The sequence below is a fragment of the Copadichromis virginalis genome, linkage group LG20 (assembly GCF_057382275.1).
Source record: "Copadichromis virginalis isolate Kocher_CV1m ecotype Utaka linkage group LG20, C_Virginalis_male_GT1.1, whole genome shotgun sequence".
NCBI classification, from domain to species: Eukaryota; Metazoa; Chordata; class Actinopteri; order Cichliformes; family Cichlidae; genus Copadichromis; species Copadichromis virginalis.
The window spans coordinates 25,936,516-25,961,747 of NC_140637.1; the positions used below are offsets into that span (position 1 = coordinate 25,936,516).

The following is a 25,232-nucleotide window of genomic DNA, read 5'->3' on the forward strand; positions in this document are numbered from 1 at the left end:
ATTTAATGCGACATGACCATTCACACAGCCTCGCTTTCTAAAACATCAGATATGTATCGGATTCAGTACCACATACGAAAGTGACCCAGATCAGATTTGAAAATATCGGATTTGTGCTGTTTACACTGTCATACCATGATCGGATATGATCGGAAAAAGTCGCATCCGACTTTTTTGACCCTATGGGATCCATATCCGATGACATATCTGATGATTTACATTAAGGGCCATCAGTCAAACAATACTGTTTGGTCTGGGTCTAAACAGAGCGCGTTGTGTGTGATGCCTTCTTTTGTGCATGCGGGCCGCTTTGAGGAGTCACACTAGAGCGCGTTTGCTGTCACATTTTATTTATAGTGTGAACAAGCAGACAAAAAAATCGGATTTGATCAAAAAATCTGAATTGAGCATTAAGACCTGCAGTGTGAACGTAGCATTCCTACCAGACTGCTCAAAGAAATCCTGCCATCGATTAATGCTTTCATTTTACATATGATCAACCTACTAGTATGTATATACCACAGGCCTTTAAGGTACCTATATAACTACATCCAGCTGTCTTAGCTAATTATAGGCCAATCTCCAACCTTCCTTTCACATCAAACATCCTTGAAAGAGTAGTTGTCAAACTGCTAACAGATCATCTGCAGAGGAATGGCAGAAACAGCTTTAGTGAAGGTTACAAATGATCTTCTTATGGCCTCTGACAGTGGACTCATCTCTGTGCTTGTCCTGCTAGACCTCAGTGCAGCGTTCGATACTGTCGATTCAATTCAATTTTATTTATATAGCGCCAAATCACAACAAAAGTCGCCTCAAGGCGCTTCATAGATACAGAGAAAAACCCAACAATCATATGACCCCTATGAGCAAGCACTTTGGCGACAGTGGCAAGGAAAAACTCCCCTTTAACAGGAAGAAACCTCCGGCAGAACCAGGCTCAGGGAGGGGCGGCCATCTGCTGCGACCGGTTGAGGTGAGAGAAGGAAGACAGGATAAAAGACATGCTGTGGAAGAGAGACAGAGGTTAATAACAGATATGATTCAATGCAGAGAGGTCTATTAATACATAGTGAGTGAGAATAATATTATGACCATAATATTCTATAAGAGCAATTAGAGCAGGCTCTATATCTATCTAATAGACTCCAGTCTGTTCGTGTAAATGGAGAGTCCTCTTCACACACTGAGGTTAATTATGGTGTTCCACAGGGTTCAGTGCTAGGACCAATTCTGTTTACATTATACATGCTTCCCTTAGGCAGCATCATTAGAAGGCTCATTCAGAACTCATTCAATTATTATTAATCAGAATTATGAACAGAACTGACCTTTTTATTAAGCCATAGCACAGTCCACTGCTGTGCATTCATGGATTTAAACCTGTAATGTTCAGAGCTTGTAAAATCATTTTGGTTCTGTATGGGACATGAATACTTGAAAAGCTGTTAAAGGTCAAATCTTCACTGGTATTTCTTGTCATCAGAATGAATCAGGATCTATAATTTGGGACAGATTCAATAAAAATGTCTCCTACAAAGTCCTCAGACACTAAGAAAAAAAGCCTCAAATTGCAAAAGACTGAACATTTCTGAATATAAATTTGACTTTTACCATACTGTGAAATAAGCGTGTAGAATAGTTTTTGACAAATTTGCACCATTAATTCCAAGTAAGTGATTAAGAGATCTGGTGCTCTCTAACAGAACAGTGTTACTGCAGCATAAATCACTGCTCACTGTGGTGAAGGGATCACGTGTCCCAGGAGCCATTGTCTCCCAAGGCAAACTGCTCCTGGGTGATTAAACATCAGGCTAAATGTACAGTGGGGCAAAAAAGTATTTAGTCAGCCACCGATTGTGCAAGTTCCCCCACCTAAAATGATGACAGAGGTCAGTAATTTGCACCAGAGGTACACTTCAACTGTGAGAGACAGAATGTGAAAAAAAATATCCATGAATCCACATGGTAGGATTTGTAAAGAATTTATTCGTAAATCAGGGTGGAAAATAAGTATTTGGTCAATAACAAAAATACAACTCAATACTTTGTAACATAACCTTTGTTGGCAATAACAGAGGTCAAACGTTTACTATAGGTCTTTACCAGGTTTGCACACACAGTAGCTGGTATTTTGGCCCATTCCTCCATGCAGATCTTCTCGAGAGCAGTGATGTTTTGGGGCTGTCGCCGAGCAACACGGACTTTCAACTCCCGCCACAGATTTTCTATGGGGTTGAGGTCTGGAGACTGGCTAGGCCACTCCAGGACTTTCAAATGCTTCTTACGGAGCCACTCCTTTGTTGCCCGGGCGGTGTGTTTTGGATCATTGTCATGTTGGAAGACCCAGCCTCGTTTCATCTTCAAAGTTCTCACTGATGGAAGGAGGTTTTGGCTCAAAATCTCACGATACATGGCCCCATTCATTCTGTCCTTAACACGGATCAGTCGTCCTGTCCCCTTGGCAGAAAAACAGCCCCATAGCATGATGTTTCCACCCCCATGCTTCACAGTAGGTATGGTGTTCTTGGGATGCAACTCGGTATTCTTCGTCCTCCAAACACGACGAGTTGAGTTTATACCAAAAAGTTCTACTTTGGTTTCATCTGACCACATGACATTCTCCCAATCCTCTGCTGTATCATCCATGTGCTCTCTGGCAAACTTCAGACGGGCCTGGACATGCACTGGCTTCAGCAGCGGAACACGTCTGGCACTGCGGGATTTGATTCCCTGCCGTTGTAGTGTGTTACTGATGGTGACCTTTGTTACTTTGGTCCCAGCTCTCTGCAGGTCATTCACCAGGTCCCCCCGTGTGGTTCTGGGATCTTTGCTCACCGTTCTCATGATCATTTTGACCCCACGGGATGAGATCTTGCGTGGAGCCCCAGATCGAGGGAGATTATCAGTGGTCTTGTATGTCTTCCATTTTCTGATGATTGCTCCCACAGTTGATTTTTTCACACCAAGCTGCTTGCCTATTGTAGATTCACTCTTCCCAGTCTGGTGCAGGTCTACAATACTTTTCCTGGTGTCCTTCGAAAGCTCTTTGGTCTTGACCATGGCGGAGTTTGGAGTCTGATTGTTTGAGGCTGTGGACAGGTGTCTTTTATACAGATGATGAGTTCAAACAGGTGCCATTCATACAGGTAACGAGTGGGGGACAGAAAAGCTTCTTACAGAAGACGTTACTGTCACGGTTTGCCGGGGCAAGCCGTGTGGAATATGAAATAGGACCCAAAATGCGGCAGCTCTGGTGCAGGTGAGTGTTTATTTGACAACCGAAAATACAAACAGCAATGGTGTGGGTACCATGAAACAGGAAAACCTAAACTGGGTAGAACTAATAACACAAACCAGAAACGAGGATGCAGGGAGGTCCGGGGAAATACATACGGGAAGACGCAGGGAGACCGAGGGGAAACAACACAGACGAACCAGCAATTACTAAGACAGAAAATACAACCACTCAGAGAACACAGGGAGATTACACACAGGTGGAAAACACAGCTGGGAGTGATTAACATAACGAGACTAGGGAGGCAACTGAAAACACTCACATAAGACGCAGACCTTCACAATAAAACAGGAACTTGCACATGAAGGGACACAAACTAAGAAACGCGGACTAGATACAGGAACACACGGGCAGAACAGAGTAAACACTAAACAGAGGAAGAACAGAACCAAAATCGAAGAGAAAACAAATGCTGGGTCAAAAGGACCCAGGATCATGACAGTTACAGGTCTGTGAGAGCCAGAGATTTTCCTTGTTTGAGGTGACCAAATACTTATTTTCCACCCTAATTTACGAATAAATTCTTTACAAATCCTACCATGTGGATTCATGGATTTTTTTTTCCCACATTCTGTCTCTCACAGTTGAAGTGTACCTCTGGTGCAAATTACTGACCTCTGTCATCATTTTAAGTGGGGGAACTTGCACAATCAGTGGCTGACTAAATACTTTTTTGCCCCACTGTAGATATTAAATTACTAGTGAATATATAAAGTTGTTTTTTTCCGGTGGTTTGACAAAATTGTCCTGAGTGTCAAACGGTTCAGCTGAGGAAATGCAGACTGCATGCTTGCATCCATGACTTCATTGTACTGACTCACATTTATTTTCACTCTGAAAGTTTTCTGCCCCCAACCATAATTAAAATGCTTTTTTAAACTTATTTCCCTAATCCCAACATTATATTACATTTGTTAAAGAATCTGATTTTCATCCAATAAGGAAGACAGCTATGATGTGACTTTGTAAACAAAATAAAGTTCACACGTAACACACATGATGCAGACATTTACAGTTTTAACCATTTATTCCGAGAATAGTTACATAGTTACAGAAAAACAATCCTTTCTTGGTTCTCTAATGGCTCCTGTCAGCTTTAGTTACAAAAACAGTATTTATGTAACAACATGTCAAAGAAACATTTCTGCACTCACTGGAAATCAGCACTAGAGGAATTCAAGATCTTACAACAGCTTGTGAACGGTGTGGCTCTGTGTGGTGCTCACATTGTGGCAGAACCATTTTGCATAGTAAAGTGTTTTAAAGTGGAATCGTTACGAGTCTCGAGAGAACTAAACGAGCTAACTCGTACAGAAAGTGGCAGCAGGGCAGGTGTGTAAAGCCTTTAGGAATAACAGTTTGGTATCAACCTCGTCTTTAGTGCTTATAGAAAAATGAATGTGACCAAAACTCCTGAGCAGCAGGAGAGATTCAACAACCCAAAAATTTAAAAGGAAGACCGTCTATGTTACGCTAGCCTATTAGCAAAACTCCAAACGTTTAAACTCACCACAAATTTAATAACACATTCAAGTTGTGTTAGCATTCACCACAAACGGCTCTCAGAAATGGATCCAAGGAATTAGTATGGGTGCACATCTCAGTATGCTTCACAACGAGTTTATAAGTGTGTAAACATTACAAACATGTTTGTGAGGTCCCACAACAACACTGACTCGCACTGCTTGGCCAGGTTTCAATGTTTCTGCAGGCGAATCCGCCTTCAAACACTGTTCTTATGGAAATACTTTAAGCAATCCAATCTATGTGTTTGTGTATGTAGACTTGTGACTTTCTGTCACCATTTGTTTAATTTATTTCTTACCCACACATCTTCATGTCCATGACCATAACCAATTAAAATTTATGTCTGTTTCACAAACTGCCATTAAAACTATTCTGAGCTGGATCTGTCATTGTTGACTAAAGACAACATATTTATTGCTCTGTTATACAGTATATATGACAGAAGACCCTGCAGATGTAGATGTTACAATGGGATTCGTTGTCACTAAGCAAAAAAAGAAAAAAAAAATATCAGTGAGAGGTTGAATTAAAATAAGTCATTGAGTCTGAGGTAAAAATCTATCCCACTCAAAGTGCGTCTTGTATCACAGACTAAGATAAGGTTGCTACAGAGACAGTAAAGCTAAGAAAGAGGTTTCAGAGTGGAGAGAATGAGGTAGAGGTACATCACAAAACACCTCAAAATCTACTGTATTATACTACCATGTAATACAGCGATGTGAAAGCCAAAGGAGCTCCTCGGGTCTATGCTGGAGTGAAGGCTAGAAGAGCTATCTAACACTGCGCTCTCCTTCTAAAGTTGCTGTGTTGTATTTTGCTCTTTTCCTTCAAGCCCCATGGCTTTATTCATTTTCTGGAGTGACCAGTTTTCACAAATCAAGTCAAAAATCCCAGAAGTTTCCCAGGAGTTACAGGGGCTCCGATCAGCCAACCACAAGCGTCTGTCCAACCACAGCATCACTCGACACTGCAAAGAGTCTAACACACTTCAGTGGCTGGTTTGGGGAATGGTCTCCAGATGCTAATCAGAGGTCCTTCTGCCATAAACAGGTCAGTGCTGCTTAGATATGACCCGATACACATGATTCACGCTGCACCATTCAAAAGAATACAGAACCATCCTCAGTATCTTTTCAACATGGATGACTACACGTTACCACATAGATGCGCTTTTCCATCAGGTGCTCTTTGGATTAATCAGGAACAAACGGCCAATAGGATAGTGTGAACTCCCTGCTGAAGGGTTGTGTGGAGCTGATACAGGCCTGCTACTTTTCCTTTAGAGCACAGAACTGATCATATGCGCACAGTGTTTCTCCAGTGCGACACTGATCACGACCCCGAAACACCTCCGACCTGTCAGGACACTGACAGGAAGAAACTCTGGGGGTGTCCTGTTGTGTCTGGCATTAGCATGTTGGGATGCCTCGGGCCCCGATGGTTTTGAGAGGGCCTCCATGAAACCAGACGTTGGGAACAGTGCTACTCACTGTGCTGTAGAACTGACCTCAATGTAATCAACATTAATCACTTCACCTGTCATTGGTTTAAATCAATGTCTCAGCTTCAGTTTCATGATTGTGCTTCAGTGTTTGGACAGAGGGGGGCACTTTCCCATATGATATTAATGCAGCCTGGAATATTGTGTCAAACCCCACTGAAAGCAGAAGACTCAGTTGCTCAGCTTACATGAGATGAAAGTGGTTCCAGTAAATTTCCTTCTTGGTGTGAACTTTCAAAAGCGACCCACAAAATAGTTTTAGAAATCAAAGTGCACTTGGTGTACATCATTGTTAAGGCACAAGGTTGCACTGGGAGGTGAATGTCAACCGTTTACAGCTACTGCTATCATTAGTACAATGATTGAATACTGGTACAGTAGAGTGCAATGACAAACAGTAACCTGTGCCACAGTCACAGACCTTACACAATTAAGGAAGAACAGGCCTATACTGGGAAGGATGGGAACAAAAGTCCACCACTACAAAACAGACGCACAGTTTCATGCCCAGGTCGCTCAGAGAAACTATGTGCTCCATTCGTCCCCAGTCCAAAGCACCACAGTGACTGTGTTGGAACTACGTGGAGTTGGAAGTGCGTCGTTGTGGTTTGACTTGCAGACTGGTCCAGACTGTTTTGGAGTGAGCAGTCTGTGACTCTGTGCTTAAATTATGATTGAAGATTCCTCACAATTCAGCTTGTCAGGGTCCGTTTTTCCACTGGAGTCGATACCTGTGTAGGACACAGATGTAGGGACAAAGAATTAGCAGGTCAGCATAAAGGAGCAAAAGTCATTTCAGAAAGAACAAATCAGTAGCAAAAGTAATAATACTGTCACCATAATGGGTCACTGGACCCAGTGGTTTGAGATGTAATATATTTTGATGTTTATGTTTACGTTCATTAGATTATCTAAGTTCATTTCTGTATTACCAATGTTGTCCTGTTATAGTTCATCGTTTCTTAGATTCCTCGGTGTTTAAGTCTCCCTCACCCTTCATGTGTTTCATGTCTGCATCTCATTACGTTTCCCGTTTTATTTTGAAGGAGGTCTGGTGTCCCATGTTCATTGTGTTTAGTTTCACATCCCCTGATCTCCTGTGTGCATTTGGTCTGCGTTTTCATTCATTCGTTGTCAGGTTGTCTGCTGAGTTCTCATCATGTCCACACCTCCGTGTTTTTCCATGCTCAGGTTTTTAATCATATTCAAGGTTTTGTTCTTTGTTGTGTTTAGTTTCTCCCAGCTTAGTTCTAGTTAGTTTCGCCTCAGTGTGCATCTGCCTTTTTGTTTTGTACCTTTCCCCGCCACAAATAGACGGCTTGCCTTTTGTTAAATTATAGTTTCGTTCCAAGTGTCTGCATTTGGGTCCTCTTTCTCCCTCCACACAGTCTGCCAGTGCAAACCGTGACAATTATACTGATTAAGTCATCAGCAGAAATATACAACATCACTTTGTAATCTAAAAAGTACAGCGGAGTGAACTATCACGTGAGTTTAAGTTAAACATCTGCAAACCTATTGAAATCACCAGATCTTCTTTTCCACAATGTACAATAAAGGTCACAAGATTGAAACATTCGCATGTTTATTCGCATGTTTATTCCGTCAGAGGATAGACTTTAAAGTTCTGATGCTGGCCTATAAAGCTCTGAATGGTTTAGGGCCAAAATACATCAGAGACCTCCTGACCCAGTATGAACCTTCCAGATCCCTCAGGTCATCTGGATCTGGTCTTTTATCAGTTCCCAGAGTCAGAACCAGACACGGAGAAGCTGCATTCAGCTTTTATGCTCCTTATATCTGGAACAAACTCCCAGAAAGCCTCAGATCAGCTGAAACACTCAGTTTATTTAAATCCAGGTTGAAGACTCACCTATTCTCAGCTGCATTTGAATAAAGCACCAAATCCACACTTTTAAGCTTAAATTTCAAAACTTACACTAACTACTGATCTTATCTATTTCTGATTTTATCTGTTTTGATTTTATATACTGTTTTGTTTGTTTGTTAAGCTTAAATTTAAAAACTTACATTAACTACTGATTTTATCTGTTTTGATTTTATCTACTGTTCTGATTTTATCTGTTTTGATTTTATATACTGTTTTGTTTGTTTGTTTGTTTGTTAAGTGGGTTTAGAGCTCTGGGTAGCTCCCCAGCTGGGTCTAGACTGGGTCTAGAGAGTATTTTAAATTCAGGGAATTTAAAATAGAAAGTAGCTCGTCCACAGAAGGACTGGTAGCTCCCCTTACGAAAACGGTTCAGATCGCGCGAACAGGTGTGAAATGTGTGTGTTTAGTTAGTTTGTTTGTTTGCTTGTTTTAATCAATTTTAAATCATGCTTTTTATTTGTTTTTGTTTCTAATGTCTCTGTAAAGCACTTTGAATCACCTTGTTGTTGAATTGTGCTATACAAATAAATTTGCCTTGCCTTGCATGTTTATTCGCATATTTATTCGCACAGCCAGAACAGGTTGGAAAAAAATTAGAAAACACAAACTAGTTTAGTCAAGCCCGCCAGGTAAGACTCGTTTTCTTTTGAGTATAATTCCAATATAATGAATCCACTAGAGGAAAATTATTTGATACTCGTCTGAATTTGTAACTTTGCTTACTTCCAAAGAACAGTCTCTAATTTTATAGTAGTAGAGACAGAATGTCAGCCAGACTATTTGGTTTCTTGGATTACACTCGACAACTTGAAGCATCACCTCCCTCCACAGATTTCCTGGGGGAGGGGGAGGCTAAGCCACTCGATGACATTAATTTTCTTTAACCACACCTTTGTTGCCTTGGTGGTATGTTTTATTATTATTATTATTGTAGGGTCTTTACCTTTCTATATAAAGCGCATTGAGACGACTCCTCCTGGGATTTTGCACTATATAAATACAACTGAACTAATTGATGAGATCAATATCTCAGACATTTCATTGACTTGAAGCTAGAATCTGATTAAAATGTTTCTGAGCAGTGTATTTCTTCCAGTTCTGAATACTCGCACCAACAGATCTTGCTAATTGTCTGTAGCCCATTCCAGCATTGTGCAGGTCTCTTATCCCTAATGTTCATTCCTGATCTCAACGTATGTGTTGAGATCAGGAGTATCTGACTGACAATCTGTAATCTGTGTATTGCATGGGTACACAGCCAATCAGAACTCTGGCTACTTTATAGAGGATCAATTACTGATTTTACTCAATGACGTACAAATCAATCCATAACTTTCAAAATAGATGTTTTCTGGATTTTTGATTGATATTCTGTCCCTCTCTATCAAAATGAAACTATCAATATAGAGACTATTCATTTCTTGACCAAACTTACAAATTCAGCAGCAGATCAACTATTTTCTCTCACTGTAATATGTGGCATGCAAAATGATTTAGATCTCTTCTGAATCAAACCCTATAACAGAGGCGTTTCGTCTGAAGAGCTCTGCAAACTACTATAACGAAAAGAAATGTGCACTGCACAGGGATGCTATAGCAAAGGCACTGAGGTCACTGGGTGCAAAAGTAGAATGGTGCACATTTGTATGTGTCTACCTGCAGTAAAAATGACAGCACTGCCGCACACAGCCATACTTCCTGCTGTTGGATGTGTCCATGTTTGGTTCAGAACTGCTCTAATAATAGCTCACCGGCTGACATGCAACAGCTCAGGCTGGCAGCGCTTTGTTCCTCTTTTCATATGTTGCATAACATCACAGCACACGCTATGGACAAAAGTGGATCAGCTTAGCAGGACGCACACGTCTGACATGAGCAATAAATGTAGTAATACAAAGGGTATAAATGGGGGAAAATAGACAAGTACAAACACACAGTGCTAAGTTTAAGATGCCTAAATTATTTTACTTTGTATAGAGAAAGAAAATATTTCACAAAAACTACGGGAGTAAAAATAGCATAATGGAACATAGAACAATGTGCATCCATAATGCCCGGCACAATGTGCAACACTTTCAGTCGCCATTTATTTTTCAGATGTTAATTTGTCATATTTTAATATACTGTAAACATTTTTTGGTATAAATATGTTTTTATATAATATTTAGCATTTTAAGTGTATTTTTTCTTCTTCGCTGTCTGATTGGAGCATGAGGTGCTGCACAGAGGTTTTCCCTGTGTGTTTAATCCACACTGGAAGTCAAATGAAGGTAGCATCGCTAGTTTTAAACAGCACATTGTGTTACCATTAGAGAAATCAACGCTTTAAGTCTAGTTAGTCGTGTTTTCTCGTCCTGAAACTAGCCGTCGTTAAACTAAAAAGGTTAAAAATGTGAAACTCCACTTTCACTGAATTCAACATGTAATTATTCTGTTTAACGTTCTTTATAAGCAAGTGTAATAAAGAAAACAGGCCAGGTGGAAGCTCAGTATATCCTGGACAGAACTACGGCCTGCTGCCTCCTCTTGTTTTATAACTCAAAGGCAGACTGCCTCATTAAAAAGCAGCAGTGGAGACCAGTATCTTACAGGAAGTGGTAGGACTGCCAGAGGCAGCAAACACACACAGCAACTTTCTACTCTTACTTATCACTCCAAGCAGTTTAGACTACAAGCCAGATTTAACCATACATTCATACACTGCTTTATCCTGCACACCTTATCTAAATCTCATTTATGGCAAATATAGAATATTCAAATTAATGTCGTCATCTATGGGGTGTGGGAAGAAACTGCCGTATCTGGATGAAATCTTGACACAGAATGGCCAACGTTCAAACCAGGAGCTTTCTGCTGTGAGAGTTTTAACCACTGAACCATGATTTGACCACAACAAATATGTTGTTCTCTCATGAGCAGATATTTAGTATGTGAGTGATGCTAATCTGACCTTTAATGCTGCAACCCTGTTAAATGTCAGGACAAATGTTAGGAACTGTGCCACAACACAAAGAATGAGGGGACACAAACAACAGCTATGGATGAAACTGAAAAAGAAGCACATGGTTTCCAGTGTGCAATCCCAACATGACAAATCGTAAATGGACTAGTATTTATAGAGCACTCCTCTACTTTAACTGATCACCCAAAGCTTTTTTTCATATGAAGTATTGGGAAAAGAACACTCCAACCTTCTGATTGGCAGATGATCTACTCTACTTCCTCAGCCACCTTACAGCAGGTATTACAGTCATTGTTTGTTATTTTATTGTGAAATATGTATAGTTCTGTTCCAACAAAGGTTCAAAACCCAAAGATATCAAACCATGTCAAACCCTCTTCCTGTTGGTCAAAATCCTCACTTTCTGCTGATCAAACTGTTTCTATTTATTATTTACAAGTAGGGCTGCCACGATTTGTCGACTAGTCACGATTACGTCGACTATCAAAATCGTCGACGACTGATTTAATAGTCGACGCGTCGTTTGAAACTTTGTAAGATCACAAAAGACGCAGGAATAAGTGGCAGGATTTAAGAGTGTAATAACGGACTGAAACAGAAGATGGCAGCATTGCATGTACAAGGATGTCAGCTACCGTTAAACCCCGAAGAAGAAGAAGAAGAAGCAGCTGTGTCCCAGAATTCATAGCGCGGCCCAGCGCAGTTTCCAACAATGGCGGCAGCTAGTTAGTTTTAATGTTACTCTTATTATTCTTTCTGGGTCACAAAATAAACGTTTAACATATTTTCAGGCGAGAATGTAGCTGTGTAAACCTCAAATATCTGCTCAGTTTATCAGGACACCACATATTTTCAAAAGCGCTCCGACGTTTTCGGAGACATCTGTTACCCACTAGCTCGTTAGCGAGCCGGGGGCAAGGCTCACTAGCGCCCTGAGAACACCGGACTCCCCGCAAATCGTTTTCAAACCCACCGCCGTCTTTCGCTACTCAGGTTAAATATATATGAGTCACTTAGATAACTTAAAATGTTATTGTTTGGCTTTTTTTTTTTGTATTTTATTTGTTCCTGAGTAAATCAGTTTGTCTGAGATTAAAGTTATAGTTTTTACACAGCTGAATAAACGTCAAGCAGACAACTGATTATCAGAAGTGTGAGATGCTCCAGAATATACTCCAGTGTCCTGTTATATTTTAGATAGCAAGGAGTTTATTAAACTTCACCGAAACAATCTGCAAATTTCATTAAAATTTAATAAACTATCATCTTGTCTTTATTTTTAGTTAGCACAGACCTTAAACACTTAAAGCTGTAAGCTAATGATAGTTATATAAGAGCAGATGCTGCTGGTGCAATAAGCTGTAGTTTTACGTCTAATGGATGATGATCTGATTAGTCGACTAATCGCAAAAATAATCGGTGACTAGTCGACTATCAAAATAATCGTTTGTGGCAGCCCTATTTACAAGTCAAAATGAAGTTAGCCACAGTTGGCAACATTTAACCAAAGAGAAATAAGCAGGAGAACAAAGCATGACAGCGCCACCACAGAGTTGTGAGTCTGTGGTTGATGGCATGCAGACTGTCAGCAGATTAACATCATGTAAAGAGCTTACACACCATTAGATCCAACACAGCTGCTGTGAATGGAGACAGCAGAGTGGAAGAGATGTGGCTCTATGTTATTCACTGTGAGAAAAGGTGGTTTGCTGGGCTGTACAGGAAGGTTGCCTATCGTAAATTATAGACATCCAAGCCTAGAAGCAGGGGTTGGCTTGAGCTTTTAGTCTTTTTGCTTCTGAATACACCACAGAACACGGTGAGGTGCTTCGTTGTGATCACTTGTGTAAGAACTGGTTTTTGCAGTTCTTCCTCAGAGCCCCGAGGACCCAAAGGAAATATTTACAAGCGCTGCAGCCACTCAGCTAGCCTGTTTTTACAACAATGTTACATAAGAACAAACCAGTGTGCTCATCACGCTTTCTCCCAAACTCTCGTAAAGACTGCTTCTCAGCATTTCTCAGCCGCCCTGTAATAGCCCACGCTTTCTGAGCCCGTACATAACATGGCATACTGTGCCTTCAGGCTGCTGTCCACAATCAGCATCCTCTCTGTTTTGGAGTACTAAAAGCCATATGAAGAGTGAAAGCATCAAACGCATTGTCTTTATAGCACATAAGCATTCTTGTGTCCGTGGCAAGGACAACATGCTGAAAAAGCTCATATGAAATCAAAAGAATTCCTGAAAGTAAGGACCGTACGTGTGTGCAGTACAGAAGCTTACACTGCTCTGGACTGGATAGCAGTGACACACGGCTGCACACAAGAAGACAAAATGTTCCTGACCAAAGCTCCCATAAGCCATCAACCAAAAGCAGCACTCTCATCTCATTGTCCAGCAGAGGAGCGGGTGGGGGTGGATTAGGGGATGTCACGCACAACGCACATGGACATCAATGCTGACTCATGTCACTAAATATTCCACCCCAGCCATCCGATGCCACCTTTCAAACTATGTCCTTTATGAAGACAACACAAAAACACATGTATCCATGTTGTATGTTACTGACCACAGCGCAAATGACACGTGGGTGGAAACATTCTTACACACCCGCCTTGTGCATGTTAGTAAATCAGAATCATTCTCTGCATACGCCACATTTCTCTATACAAGGAAACATGCATGCAAAGCGCCTCATATACACAAGCATGTTTTCTCTATACCTAATGTTCACTTGGGGTTCATACCCACAGATGTTTGGCATGCAGGCACTGAACCGCCAGCCTTCCACTTAGCAGGCGAGCTGCTCTACTTCACCTTCAGGGGAAACTGGAGAACGTGATGATCATGTTGTAAGACAGAAGCCTGCACTATAATAATATTTAATAATCTATATTTGTTAAATTGTCCTATAATGATGATTTATAGTATTCTGAAATGTCATACGCCACACAATGCTCAGAATTAGAATGAAAGTAATTAATTGCACATAAAGAAAACCAGATATAAAGGGCTTAAACCTTTGAATTTAGATTCAAAGGGCCACCTACACATTACACTCACAGGAGCAGTCCAGCCATAAAGTTCCTGATGTTCAGTTTTTGTTGTTACTCAGCCCTCTCAACTTGTAAAAGTAAGCGTGCTTGATTTTATCCACCTGTAACAACAGAACTGAAAACAAAGTACTAAGATGGAGCATTTTTAAAGAGAAGGAAAATGCCATGAATCTCTCCTTGTATCTGACAGCCAACAGACTGTATTCTGGACTGTCAGTGTAATCACAAATGAGAAGACTCACTGCACACATAAGAAAATGCTCATTTGAATCACACAAGGAGTGATTTGCCTATCACACATGACTGAGCTGGTGGCTTGTTAGCCTGGACTTTCCAGTTTCTGGCAGCCTAAGTGAGCCTCCCAGGTATTTACTATAAGGTTGGAGAATATGTAACAGTTTTCCAACCGACAGTCGTCAGTCCAAAAACCGACGATTGGTGATAAATATTTTGATTTTTAACTGACTTTTTGTATCTGTTGTTTGGTCTGTAAGCAGATAAGGTTAGAGTGGAAAAAAGAAGAAAGCTTCTCGTTGTTTCCCTCCGCACCATTGTGGGTTTTTATTTCAATAAAATCTTTTTGTTTATTTCTGAACGTAGGCTGCTGCCGTTCTTTTTTTCTGTTGTGAGTTTAAGTAAACAAACGTTTGGGCGCACTCTTCAGCGCTATCATTTTTCCCATCGACTGCTTCGGTTAGCTTCGACCAACATTATTAGCAAATTTACTCATGGGCAAATAAATAAATCTCTTGTAAAAACCATCAGTGAAACGCTCAGCCTATCATCGATATATCGTCCAATCGCCCAACCTTCATTTACAACCATGTTGTGCGTCAAACACGACGTGGTTGTAACAATATTGTTGTTAAGTTGAGAAAATTTAAGTCGCATCAAGAGCATTTTTTCCTCCTCTATGATCTCCAGTTACCACACTGCTGCATCCAGATGAACTCATTCAGTAAGAAAACGCTGAGCAGTAATTTTACTTTGTGTTTTTTGTTTACTCTCAGTTACTTTCCAAGTCTGTGCTCATCACTCAGTACAAATGACTTGTATACAGGCACATGCAGTTTTCAGTTTTCCAGAGCTCACATTGCAAAGCTCATTTACCTGTACACACGCACGCACACGCGCACACACACACACAAGCTTTTTATTCTTTCTACATCTCATTAATAGAAAATAAGACATCATCGTCGTGCTGACTGGATGAGAGATCATAAGATAGCCACAGATTCAACACATTGTGCTTTTCCTCGTTGGTCTGAAATTGGTGAGTGTGATGGTTTCTCCCTCAGTCAAACATGTCCTGATATCCAGTAAATATGCACAAGCAGCAAAAACTACAGCCTCCCCTTCTCTCTGTGTGCTTACAAACACTAATCCCTCAGGGTTTTCCACTGAACCACAGCCATGCTGTGAGCCGTTCCTGTTGCGTAACATGCTATCCAATCATGACACGAGAGAATGAGGCCAGTCTGCGACAGGAAGCTGAGAGACCTTACGTCACAGAATGAGGTCTGTGACAGCGAACAGTACTGTGGAGCTGAATGCTTAATCCAGGCAAGTGGAGAGTTCAAGTTCAAACAAACAGGAGAATGATTTAGGTCGCTGAGCATCGCCTGAACAGCCATTTGATGCACTACAAAAGGTTTTCATTCTAAACAATCTCACCAGGACATTTTCATGCACACACTGCCGCAAAAGTAGTTATTCTATCCTGATATTATGAATAAAATAATCCATAATTTTAACAATGTTGTCCTGATATATCTACAGTGGGTAGGCTACAATGCTGTCCTGTTTGCAGTGCACGACAGGGCAGGAATATGGATGTTATCCACTTCCAAAACAGGAAAAAACACAGTCTGTTCCTTTTCATGTAAGCTTTCGTATTAAAACAAACAAAGAAGAACAAAGCAGTCAGTGAGACTAAACTACAGTCTCCAACACTTTTGCAGTGCATTGGTAAGGCTTGATGCAGCTGCTCTCTATGCACTGTTCTTCAGTTAATATAAAGGTCACTTGAAGTGTGGAAGTCTGCAGCGAGTAAATGGACTGGTTCTTATATGGCACTACTCTACATGAGTACTCAAAGCTCTTTGTACATCCACTTAGTCACACCCATTCAAACATGCGTTTTTCAATGAGTAAGTGCTTCCTATCTACCATTCACAAATATCTGACATGCGAACTGAAGCAGTCAAACCTTCGCATTAGTAGACGAGCTGCTTGACTTCCTGAGCTACACTGACTCTGCAGAAAGTTGGCGACCTCGGCGTATTATGCACCGTAACATCGCCTGACCCCGCTCTGTGATTTTACGTGGCTTATCACTTTGTGGCTGAGGCACTGGCGTTCCCAGTTGCTTCTACTTTGTAATAATAACAACAATCAGTTGACTGAAATTCTCAAGAGCAAAGACATTTCACAGCTGGATTTGTTGCACAGGTGGTGGCGCAGTGTCACACTAGGATTCACTGAGCTTCTGGGAGCAATTCATTCTTTCACACATGTTTGTAAAAGCAGTCTACAATCCAACGTGCTTGATTTTACACACCTGTGGTGATGGAAGTGACTGGAACACCTGAATTCAGTTATTTGAATGGGTGAGTGAATGAGTGTCTTCCAGTTAAGGTTTAAGCATCTCTCCACACTGCTAACAACAAACACTGTCACAAAGATTCAGCTACTGAGTAGGGATCAGCAGGTTGTAGGATTAGAAAAAAAACAAGGCTGATAAGGATTACCAAGCTTAGGAAGCTTGATACTGTTCTGTACCTCTTTGTAGAAATATCTCAGGCCAATTTTCTGATTAATCCAAGTAAAATTGAATTTTAATGTTTAAACTTTTTATCCCTTTTCCAGAAAAACAACTTGCATAAAATTTTGCCTAAACGTTGTAGTCAATACTTAAGGCTAACAAACTTTAGGCTGTCTGGATGGTTACAGCACAACACCAAACACCACGTGCCATGCTGCAGGACCATTAGGCAGCCATTGGCACTACCAAACAATAATCAGGTCTGTCACATTCATTCTGCACATTTCTTCTCTCTGCTCCAGTCACTCGCTTGCCATCTTGTCAAAATTGCAACTTTATAAGCTTCAATAAATGAAGATTACCCACCAGCAAAAGCTCCTTCGTTGGCTCTACTCCTCCCCTCTTCAAAACCACCCCTCAAATCAGGCAAGTCTCCTGAAAAGCTGGCTTATCTTGGTGCTGGGTTCAGAAGTTACATCACTACTCTCATGCTCCAGTCAGTTCCCCTGAAAATTAACAGTCAAGGATTTCTACTTGGATTGGAGCCCCACCACAGTGGGCCCTAAAACGAGAGGCATCAGCTTTCAGCAGCCTGACAACACAGCTTAACGTATCCAACTGTGCTACTGATACCAGGATGCTAGCTGCACCCTTGACCATTCCTCTGCTTCTATATCTAGGTCCAGGATGTAGATTTATCCAACGCAACTGGTCCTGGCCTAAATGAAAAAGTAACTACCTAATGCTGGTTGTGCAAACCTTGGCTACCAGAAGTTCAATCAAGGTTTTTGCGATAAATGTCTTTCACTTTGGAGGAATTTTAGCCAAGTTTTCTTTGCAGAATTTTTTAAATTCAACCACACTGATTTTCTAACATAAACTGCCTGTTTAAGGTCACCCCAAAGCATTTCAATAGGATTTTAATGCTGGACTTTGACTATAATCTATATTTTGAGGGGGTTTATTTTGGGGGGTGGGGGGGGGGGGGGTGGTCACTCTGAGGTAGACTTCAGGTGTCATCGCCCTGCTGCAAAAACTGAGCTTCAGATGGCTGCACATTCTCCTTCAGGATGTTCTGGTAGAGAGCACCATGCTACTACCATGTTTGACTGTTGGTGTTCTTTATTTGAAATGCTATGTACGTTTTTATGTCAGGTTTAATGGGATGAAAACTTTCTAGAAAGTTCAACCTTTGTTTTATTAGTCGACAAAATATTTTCAAATATCTTGTGGCTCATCCAGATGTTTTTTTATTAAGAAACATCTGGAAATGTGAGATGAGCCTTTGCATTCTTTTTGGTCTACAGTGGTTTTCAGCTTTGCGATTTTTGCTCAGTCTCTTTGTTATTGTTGAATTATGTTCATTTGTAGACATTAGTTGTTGGCTTATCTTTGTCTAATATTAAAATCTGTTTGATGCCCTGGTGTTTCCCACTGCACACTGATCACAAAGGCACATAACCAAGTATGAAAGAGCTGGGTAAAGTGGTACGAGTTAGGGCTAAAGCAGGGAACATTGTGGGGTTTTTAATCATTTTCAGAATAATCCAAAGTGAGATTTACATATCACCCTCTTCAGAACAACACTGAGCATAAGGTCAGGCCAAGTTTTCACTGATCATAAATAAGCCAGGCTGTGTATCACGAGAGGTTTATTGAACAGTCTCTGTGGTGATAAAAACTGAAGTCAGTGTTTTCCAAAACTGTCAGGTGTGAAAACAAACCACATAAAACACATTTACTGTACAAATGCCAAAGATCCAGAAGGCTTATTCAACGCTTTCTGATTCACTCTCACACTGCCCCCCCTCTCCCTCCCACACACACACACACACACGCTGTTTGCCCTCAGGCCAGGGTTGTACCCCGTTTGGTTCCCAGTACTGATCACGCAGCAGTCTTCCTGAACCACCCTCTCCTCTCCCCTGAGGACATGGACACGCCTCCTCTCACCTACCATAAACGCTTTTGTATTTGTTCGTTCATTTTAAGCAAGACTTGTTCTGTCAAACACAATCATTTAAAATGAATCCCTCATTTTGAATACGGAGATATTTTTACCTCAGTTAATCCTGCAGTGACGTGCGAAGCTCTGGCAAGACGTCAGCAGAAGTTGGGTGTATGTGAAGTGAAGGGACAGGTCTAGGATGTCACCTGAGGCTTTGGTTCCCATGGATCAAGAGATCAGCAGAGGACAGAGATAACTGCTTTTCTAATTCATTTTCAAACGCGTCATTATAATTAATTATAACTTGGCTCTTGGGTTATAGTTAGTAACAAAAAGCCTGTACCCAAGCCCACTGTGCTTTTTTCCCCAAATTCGTCAATTCGTATTTAATGGCGAGTCAAACAAAATTCCATCACAGATAAAAATGTTGGTGACCCTTATGTTACGTATGACAAACGCAAGCTGTACCAAAGCAATGATATCAACAATGCTGACAGGGAAACTTTTCTATATGTATGTGGCACTAGGGCTGGGCGATATGACCCAAAATTCATATCTCGATATTTTTTAGCTGGATGGCGATATAAGATATATATCTCGATATATTTTTTTAAAGCCATAAAGTAAGAACAAAAAGAGAGTTCTTAGTCAAAGCTGTGTCCCAGATGTCACACAGGCACTTTTATTAACATAGAGCAGATGTACATAAAATTTACTCAAAAATAAATGAGCATTTATTAAATAATAATGCTCCATAAATAAAAGAAAACAATGTTGTTTTTGTGCATAACAAAAAGCTCACAATTGTGCAGTCAAAATGTAAACTAAAAGACGCTGAGCACAATAACAAAGACAGATTTCACAGCTGCTCTGTTCCCAACTTGTACTGCGTGACTGACAGCCTGGAGTTTGTAATCCGCTTCGCAACCACGTCTCTTAACAGGTGCCATTTATGGTCCTTATACACAGTAGGGTAATATTACGTTGAAGCACAGTACGTATCACTCCGCGAGGCTCAGCCGTAATGCCGCAATCCATCAAGCGGTGCAGCTCCATAGCTTACTAAAGTCGTACTAAAACATTTTTTGACAGATTGCTGAGCGCCGTGTTCCACATAAAATCGGTTCGCGGCCATCAAGCACAACCAGAATTCATACATAAGGCGCGCTGTCAACTTTTGAGAAAATGAAAGGATTTTAGTCCGTGCAGCACCTCTGGGCTGCATGGCGTTAGCGTGGTTAGCTCGTTAGCGTGGTTAGCTAGCTAACACGTTGACGCCGTCCAGCCCCACGCACGGGGCGATGCGCAGTAACTCGTTAACGGAGATTTGCTGTGTCCATCTTGTCGCTTCCTGCAGGTGAAGCGATGGGGGAGGAGGGGGAGTTGTGTTCAGTGAAGGAGAGGCGAGGCCGAGTAACGTTGCGTAAAGACGAAAGTGGACGAAAGAGGCAAACTTGCGGCTCCACAAGTATAATTATAACGTAACATAGACTATATCGATATAAAGGATATTGTCACATCTTATATCTCGTATAAAAATATATCGATATTTTTTAAAAACTCGATATATCGCCCAGCTCTATGTGGCACAAAAATAGTTTGCCCTCTGCAGACTGCCAAATACATTGTGACAAATAACTAAGTCAAAGACAAAATTATGAATTCATTATTTTATTTTATTTTTAATCAGATGCTGCCTAATTTGTCTTTCGTCCCACAGAAATGGTCCACAATCTACTCGATCAATCTTCTAAGACAGGGGGTCAGCAACCTTTAAGACCCAAAGATCCATTTGGACCCGGGTTCAATGTAAAGAAAACACTGGGAGCCGCAAATACTTTGACATCTAAAATGAAGATAACACTGTATATATTGTTTTTTACCTTTATGCTTTGTGTGAACAACTAAGGTGTGTTGCTTATGAAATCCATGAAGTGCTACAAAGAAAATGACTTTTTTTTATTTATTTAACACATTTTGAACTCTTAAAGAAATATAACAAAAGGAAAGACACCCAGCTGAACTAAAATGATCCATGTCGCAAACAAAAACTGTTGTGAGCCGCCACCCTTATATCGCCTTTGGGCTTTTGGAGCCTTGACCTGACTTTTAAAAAAAAAGAATAATAGGAAAAAAGCACTATGCTGCTAAAAAATAAAAAATAGATATTTGCAAAATTCTGCCTAAATATGTATTTTACCACGTTAGTGTGTGTAACGGGGTGTGGTCTGCAGGGGAGGCAGACGCACCTGAGCGGCACATTAATGGACATTAAGAAATGGACATTTCTTAACTGAAGGATTGTGTACTGTAGCAACCAAGATATAAGTAAGCTCACCTTCAGTATGAAATGGACTGGCATTTCTGGCCTTATTGACCACTCAGCAATTTAAACTCCCAACCACATGTAATCATCGACTCATAGTTCTTTATTCTATACGATTTAAGCACTTTACCGTCTCTTTCCCACAGCATGTATTAGGTAAGTAAATGTTAACCTCTGCCAGGCCTCTGGTGAACTCTGATTAACAAATTAAGTTTAATTTAACCACATGATAACAACAACAATTAATCTTGGCATTACAGTTCTTCTGTTACAACATTTTTTTGTTAATGTGCTTCCTTTCCTAACAGACAGATGAGGTCATGGTTTATAAAGACATGAATCTTACCTGGGAAGTTGAAAGGTCCCTTCTTTGAGTGGTAAGGGAAATAAGAGGTTATAGGAGGTGCTGTCTGTCAAACAGCACATGTGACTCGGTCCATCCGCACCTCCAGCTGGAAGGCGTCCGGTCGGTCCTGAGGGTTTACTGCAAGCATCTCGTGGAGGAGTTTCTTCTCCTCCTCAGACATGGAGCTTCTGGCCTTCTGAGGAATATGGAGCACCATCTTGGGGTTCTCCAGCAAAGCCTCCCCAACAGGGACAATTTCCGAGCCTTGCCGAACATAAGTACCCAGCAGTTCACGCTTGGACTCTGCATCAATAAAAGTAATCCTTTCGATCATTGCCCAGATGATGATGCCCAGAGCAAAGATGTCAGCCTTGGCTGTGTAGTGACCCTCCCACACCTCAGGAGCCATGTAGAAGTCCGAGCCGCAGGCTGATGACAACCAGAATTTGTTTATGTTGACCGAGCTGTTCTGGATGCTCCCTCTGGCACCTGCTCCTGCTATGGGATGTTCTTCACCGTTTCTGGAGGTCAGACCAGCACAAACCTTACTGAGTCCAAAGTCAGCCACTTTAAGAATAGGAAAACCAGACTTCTGTGAGATAAGAATGTTGTCTGGTTTAAGGTCGCGGTGGACGATACTGTTCCTGTGCAGGAAAGCCACAGCACTGGTCAGCTGGCGCATAAAGTTCCTGTTGGTCTGGGGATCAGGCCGGCGGGACAAAATGTACTGGTTAAGGTCCCCACCGTCACAAAACTCCATAACAAACCAAAGGTAACATGGTTCCTCCGAGTAGCCCAGGATACGTTCTCCTGCAACAACAAAGGGAGCAGATATGAACAGTGGGATGAAGACTGTCAAACACCGAAATGAAGTCAGCTGCTGAGCAGTTAAACCCGGTCGTGCTCCCTGCCGTGACAGTGACCAGCATTGAAGAAAAATCCGTCATTGACTCAAACAAGTCACGCCATTTCTTTCTCCAGGAAAGAAAATTTTAAAAGTCAACTGCAAGATTCTGTAAAAGCTACTGTTATGGTACACTGTGGGACCGTTTAAAGAGGAAGGGAGGGAAAAGTACTGTCACTGGTTTGTGATTGCATGCAACAGATCACAATCTGCTGACACATTTAGCTGCGCCACTCAAAATAAAGCTGTGCTTGAGGTTTCAAACTTCTAATCTTTTAGTTATGGGGACCTATGAGGACTGATGTGTACTGTATGAACATTATTAAAGCCAGATCAAACTGGGTACAGAGGTTTTTGAAAACTACTTTGAACAAAATCTTGTATTTCTAGTTCTTAAAGAATTGTTACAGTATAGACAGATAAGACTTATCAGTTTACATAATGCCCAAATGATCAATATACTGTAGCTGCCATACACCAGTATTAGCTGACATTCTGTACAGGTCCTGGTAAATTACCAAATCATGCTCCTATTGACACTGGGAGTTATTTACTTTCTCATCACTTCAAAGACCATTACCTGTCCACAATGATAACATTGAATTTGCTAGATTTTCACAGGCATTAAGCAAAGGCTGCACTCAGTTATCATGCTTGTGTCATGATCACTGACTGCATTTGAAAAACTTGTTAGGTGGATCACGACAAAAGCTGATGGGCCAAAAAGATACAAATCAAATCCTTCTCAATGTTTCAAATCTACAAGCGTTCTTTGTCATTGCTTGATGGATCCAAGAGATCCCAGCTTAGGATTAATATTTCCTATTAATATTTTATTCAGAGAGCCTCAGTGGTGACACTTACATAACAGGCAAGCTATTAAAAGAAAACAAGACTGTAAACTGGGCCTGTTCAGAACCCAGCTTTTAACATCAGCATTAAGATGTTAGATGATGTTAAATTTCAGTTTGTTGAAGACACATTTAAACATCACTAAATGTATCTCTGGGCTGATGAATGTAAACAAACGATATGATAAATAGGTTAAAATTGCACTGATCATATTAAGTTAAAAATGTAACAACTCTGCCATTGACAGTGCACTGTAATATTGCTATTTAACATGTCACATTTCAGTTAACAAGGGCAGGCTGTAAGTAGTACACTGTGTTCTCTCGTGAGCAGGGCAGCACCGTGTACTTTTCTGTGCCTTCTATAGGTAGTAGTGGAGTGACGTCACGGCAGGCTGCAACGAAGTTGGCTTTAAATGCTCTTTAGTGAATGAAACCTGCACCTTTTAACTTATGTCTACAGCACTTTGGTGAACTCAGCAGCATTCTCTTATTTGTAACGGAGTGTAAAAATTCATTGTGTCAAATAGAATAAATAATAAACCAGGCTCACAATACTGCTAACACTGCCTATCAGTAACTACCAAACTTCAGCGGTATTTAAATATGGCCTTTTGTCGTTTCTCATTCTGCTTAGATCTTGAATGAGACATCTCAGATGAGACATCGAGGCTTTAACACGGTGCACCGTAAAGTTTGCATTTCTTAGGCCGGTAAAATCACCACGACACAAGCTCCAACAGCAGCTCCTGTACTTTCATTACTGTACTGGTGATACTGCACGGCTAACAGCAGCGTGTGTACCTTTGAGTGAAGTCTCCACGAGCCGCAAATACTGCTTGGATTTCTTGTTTCCGTGGCTCATCTTCTGGGCCAAACCGTTCCTCTGCAGGACACACTCTTCCAGCTGGACTACATTCTGGTGTCGGTTCTCCAAGCTCGTCAAGGCCCAGAATTCGGCTAGCGCCAACTCCACTTTCTCCGGGGCGTCACACTGCAGCCTCTTCACCGCTACCCTGGCCCCTGTTTTCCGAGCTACAGCCTCGTACACCACCCCGTAGCTTCCACGACCGACCTCTCGTAGCAGGCTGTACCGGGGAGCCACGACTAAGTGGGGCTCCAATAGGTCACTGCGGAGGAAACTGATAGGGAAGCAGTCGTAGTCGTCCTCTTCCCCCTGCACGAGCTCTTTACGGTTGTTATCGTCCAGCGCTATGGAGCGCAGGACTTTGCTCATCTCTCGTTTCATCTTTCCGGCCACACTCCGCCTGCAGCCCCGCACAAAGCCGCTTACCTTGCGTCTCTTCCTACCGTCGTTAGAATCCATAACTTCTTTTTTGTTAAAAGTAAGCATGGAGGCTGGACGTCTTTCTTTGTCATTACTCTAACCCTGCACTACGCTACGACGTCCTTACTTCTATCTGCGTGCTTTGATATGTAAAAAGTCTGCGTGTTAACAGTGAACACAATCGTGCCACATCGAAGCTGTAACAACTTCTTTGGCACGATAAACAAAATGTTCCAGCTCGAGAGAACAGAAGGCGTGGCTTAGCGTGCAGCTGCGGCGCGCTGATTGGTGGGGAGAGAAAGTAGCTCGCGGAGATTGAGCCAGCATGCTGGATTTGTTTTTATTTTCAGATGGGACGGTACTCACGCGTGGGGCTGCTTATTGATAAGGCCGTGAGCTTCAATTATTCGCCCTACTCATACAGAGGGACCCTGTGGCAGATCCACGCATGAGTATTCCGTGTTGTGGCAGTTCGCTAGTTTATGTTTTATCACGAACTGAGCATAGATGAAAAAACCAACACGTTTATCTAGTTTACTATCTGAACGGGGTTATTATGGTTTTGAGAT

At 41.4% G+C, this 25,232-nt stretch overlaps 1 protein-coding gene across 1 annotated transcript; it reads right to left on the reverse strand.

The window, feature by feature from the left end:
* Positions 1-4,302: 4,302 nt before the first annotated feature.
* On the reverse strand, positions 4,303-24,890 carry stk35 (serine/threonine kinase 35). Its single transcript, XM_085443199.1, has 3 exons — positions 24,180-24,890; positions 21,621-22,430; positions 4,303-7,057 (listed from the first exon to the last, which is right to left on the reverse strand). Exons 1-2 carry the CDS (start codon positions 24,727-24,729, stop codon positions 21,688-21,690), a joined length of 1,293 nt encoding a protein of 430 aa, XP_085299325.1. The 5' UTR covers positions 24,730-24,890; the 3' UTR covers positions 4,303-7,057; positions 21,621-21,687.
* Between the last annotated feature and the right edge of the window lie 342 nt (positions 24,891-25,232).

Excerpts from the sequence above, each read along its gene's own strand:
- stk35 (XM_085443199.1), bottom strand. The coding sequence starts at position 24,729 with ATGCTTACTTTTAACAAAAAAGAAGTTATGGATTCTAACGACGGTAGG. Across the intron at positions 22,431-24,179 it reads CGTGGAGACTTCACTCAAAG|GAGAACGTATCCTGGGCTAC; the intron begins GTACACACGCTG and ends TTGTTGTTGCAG.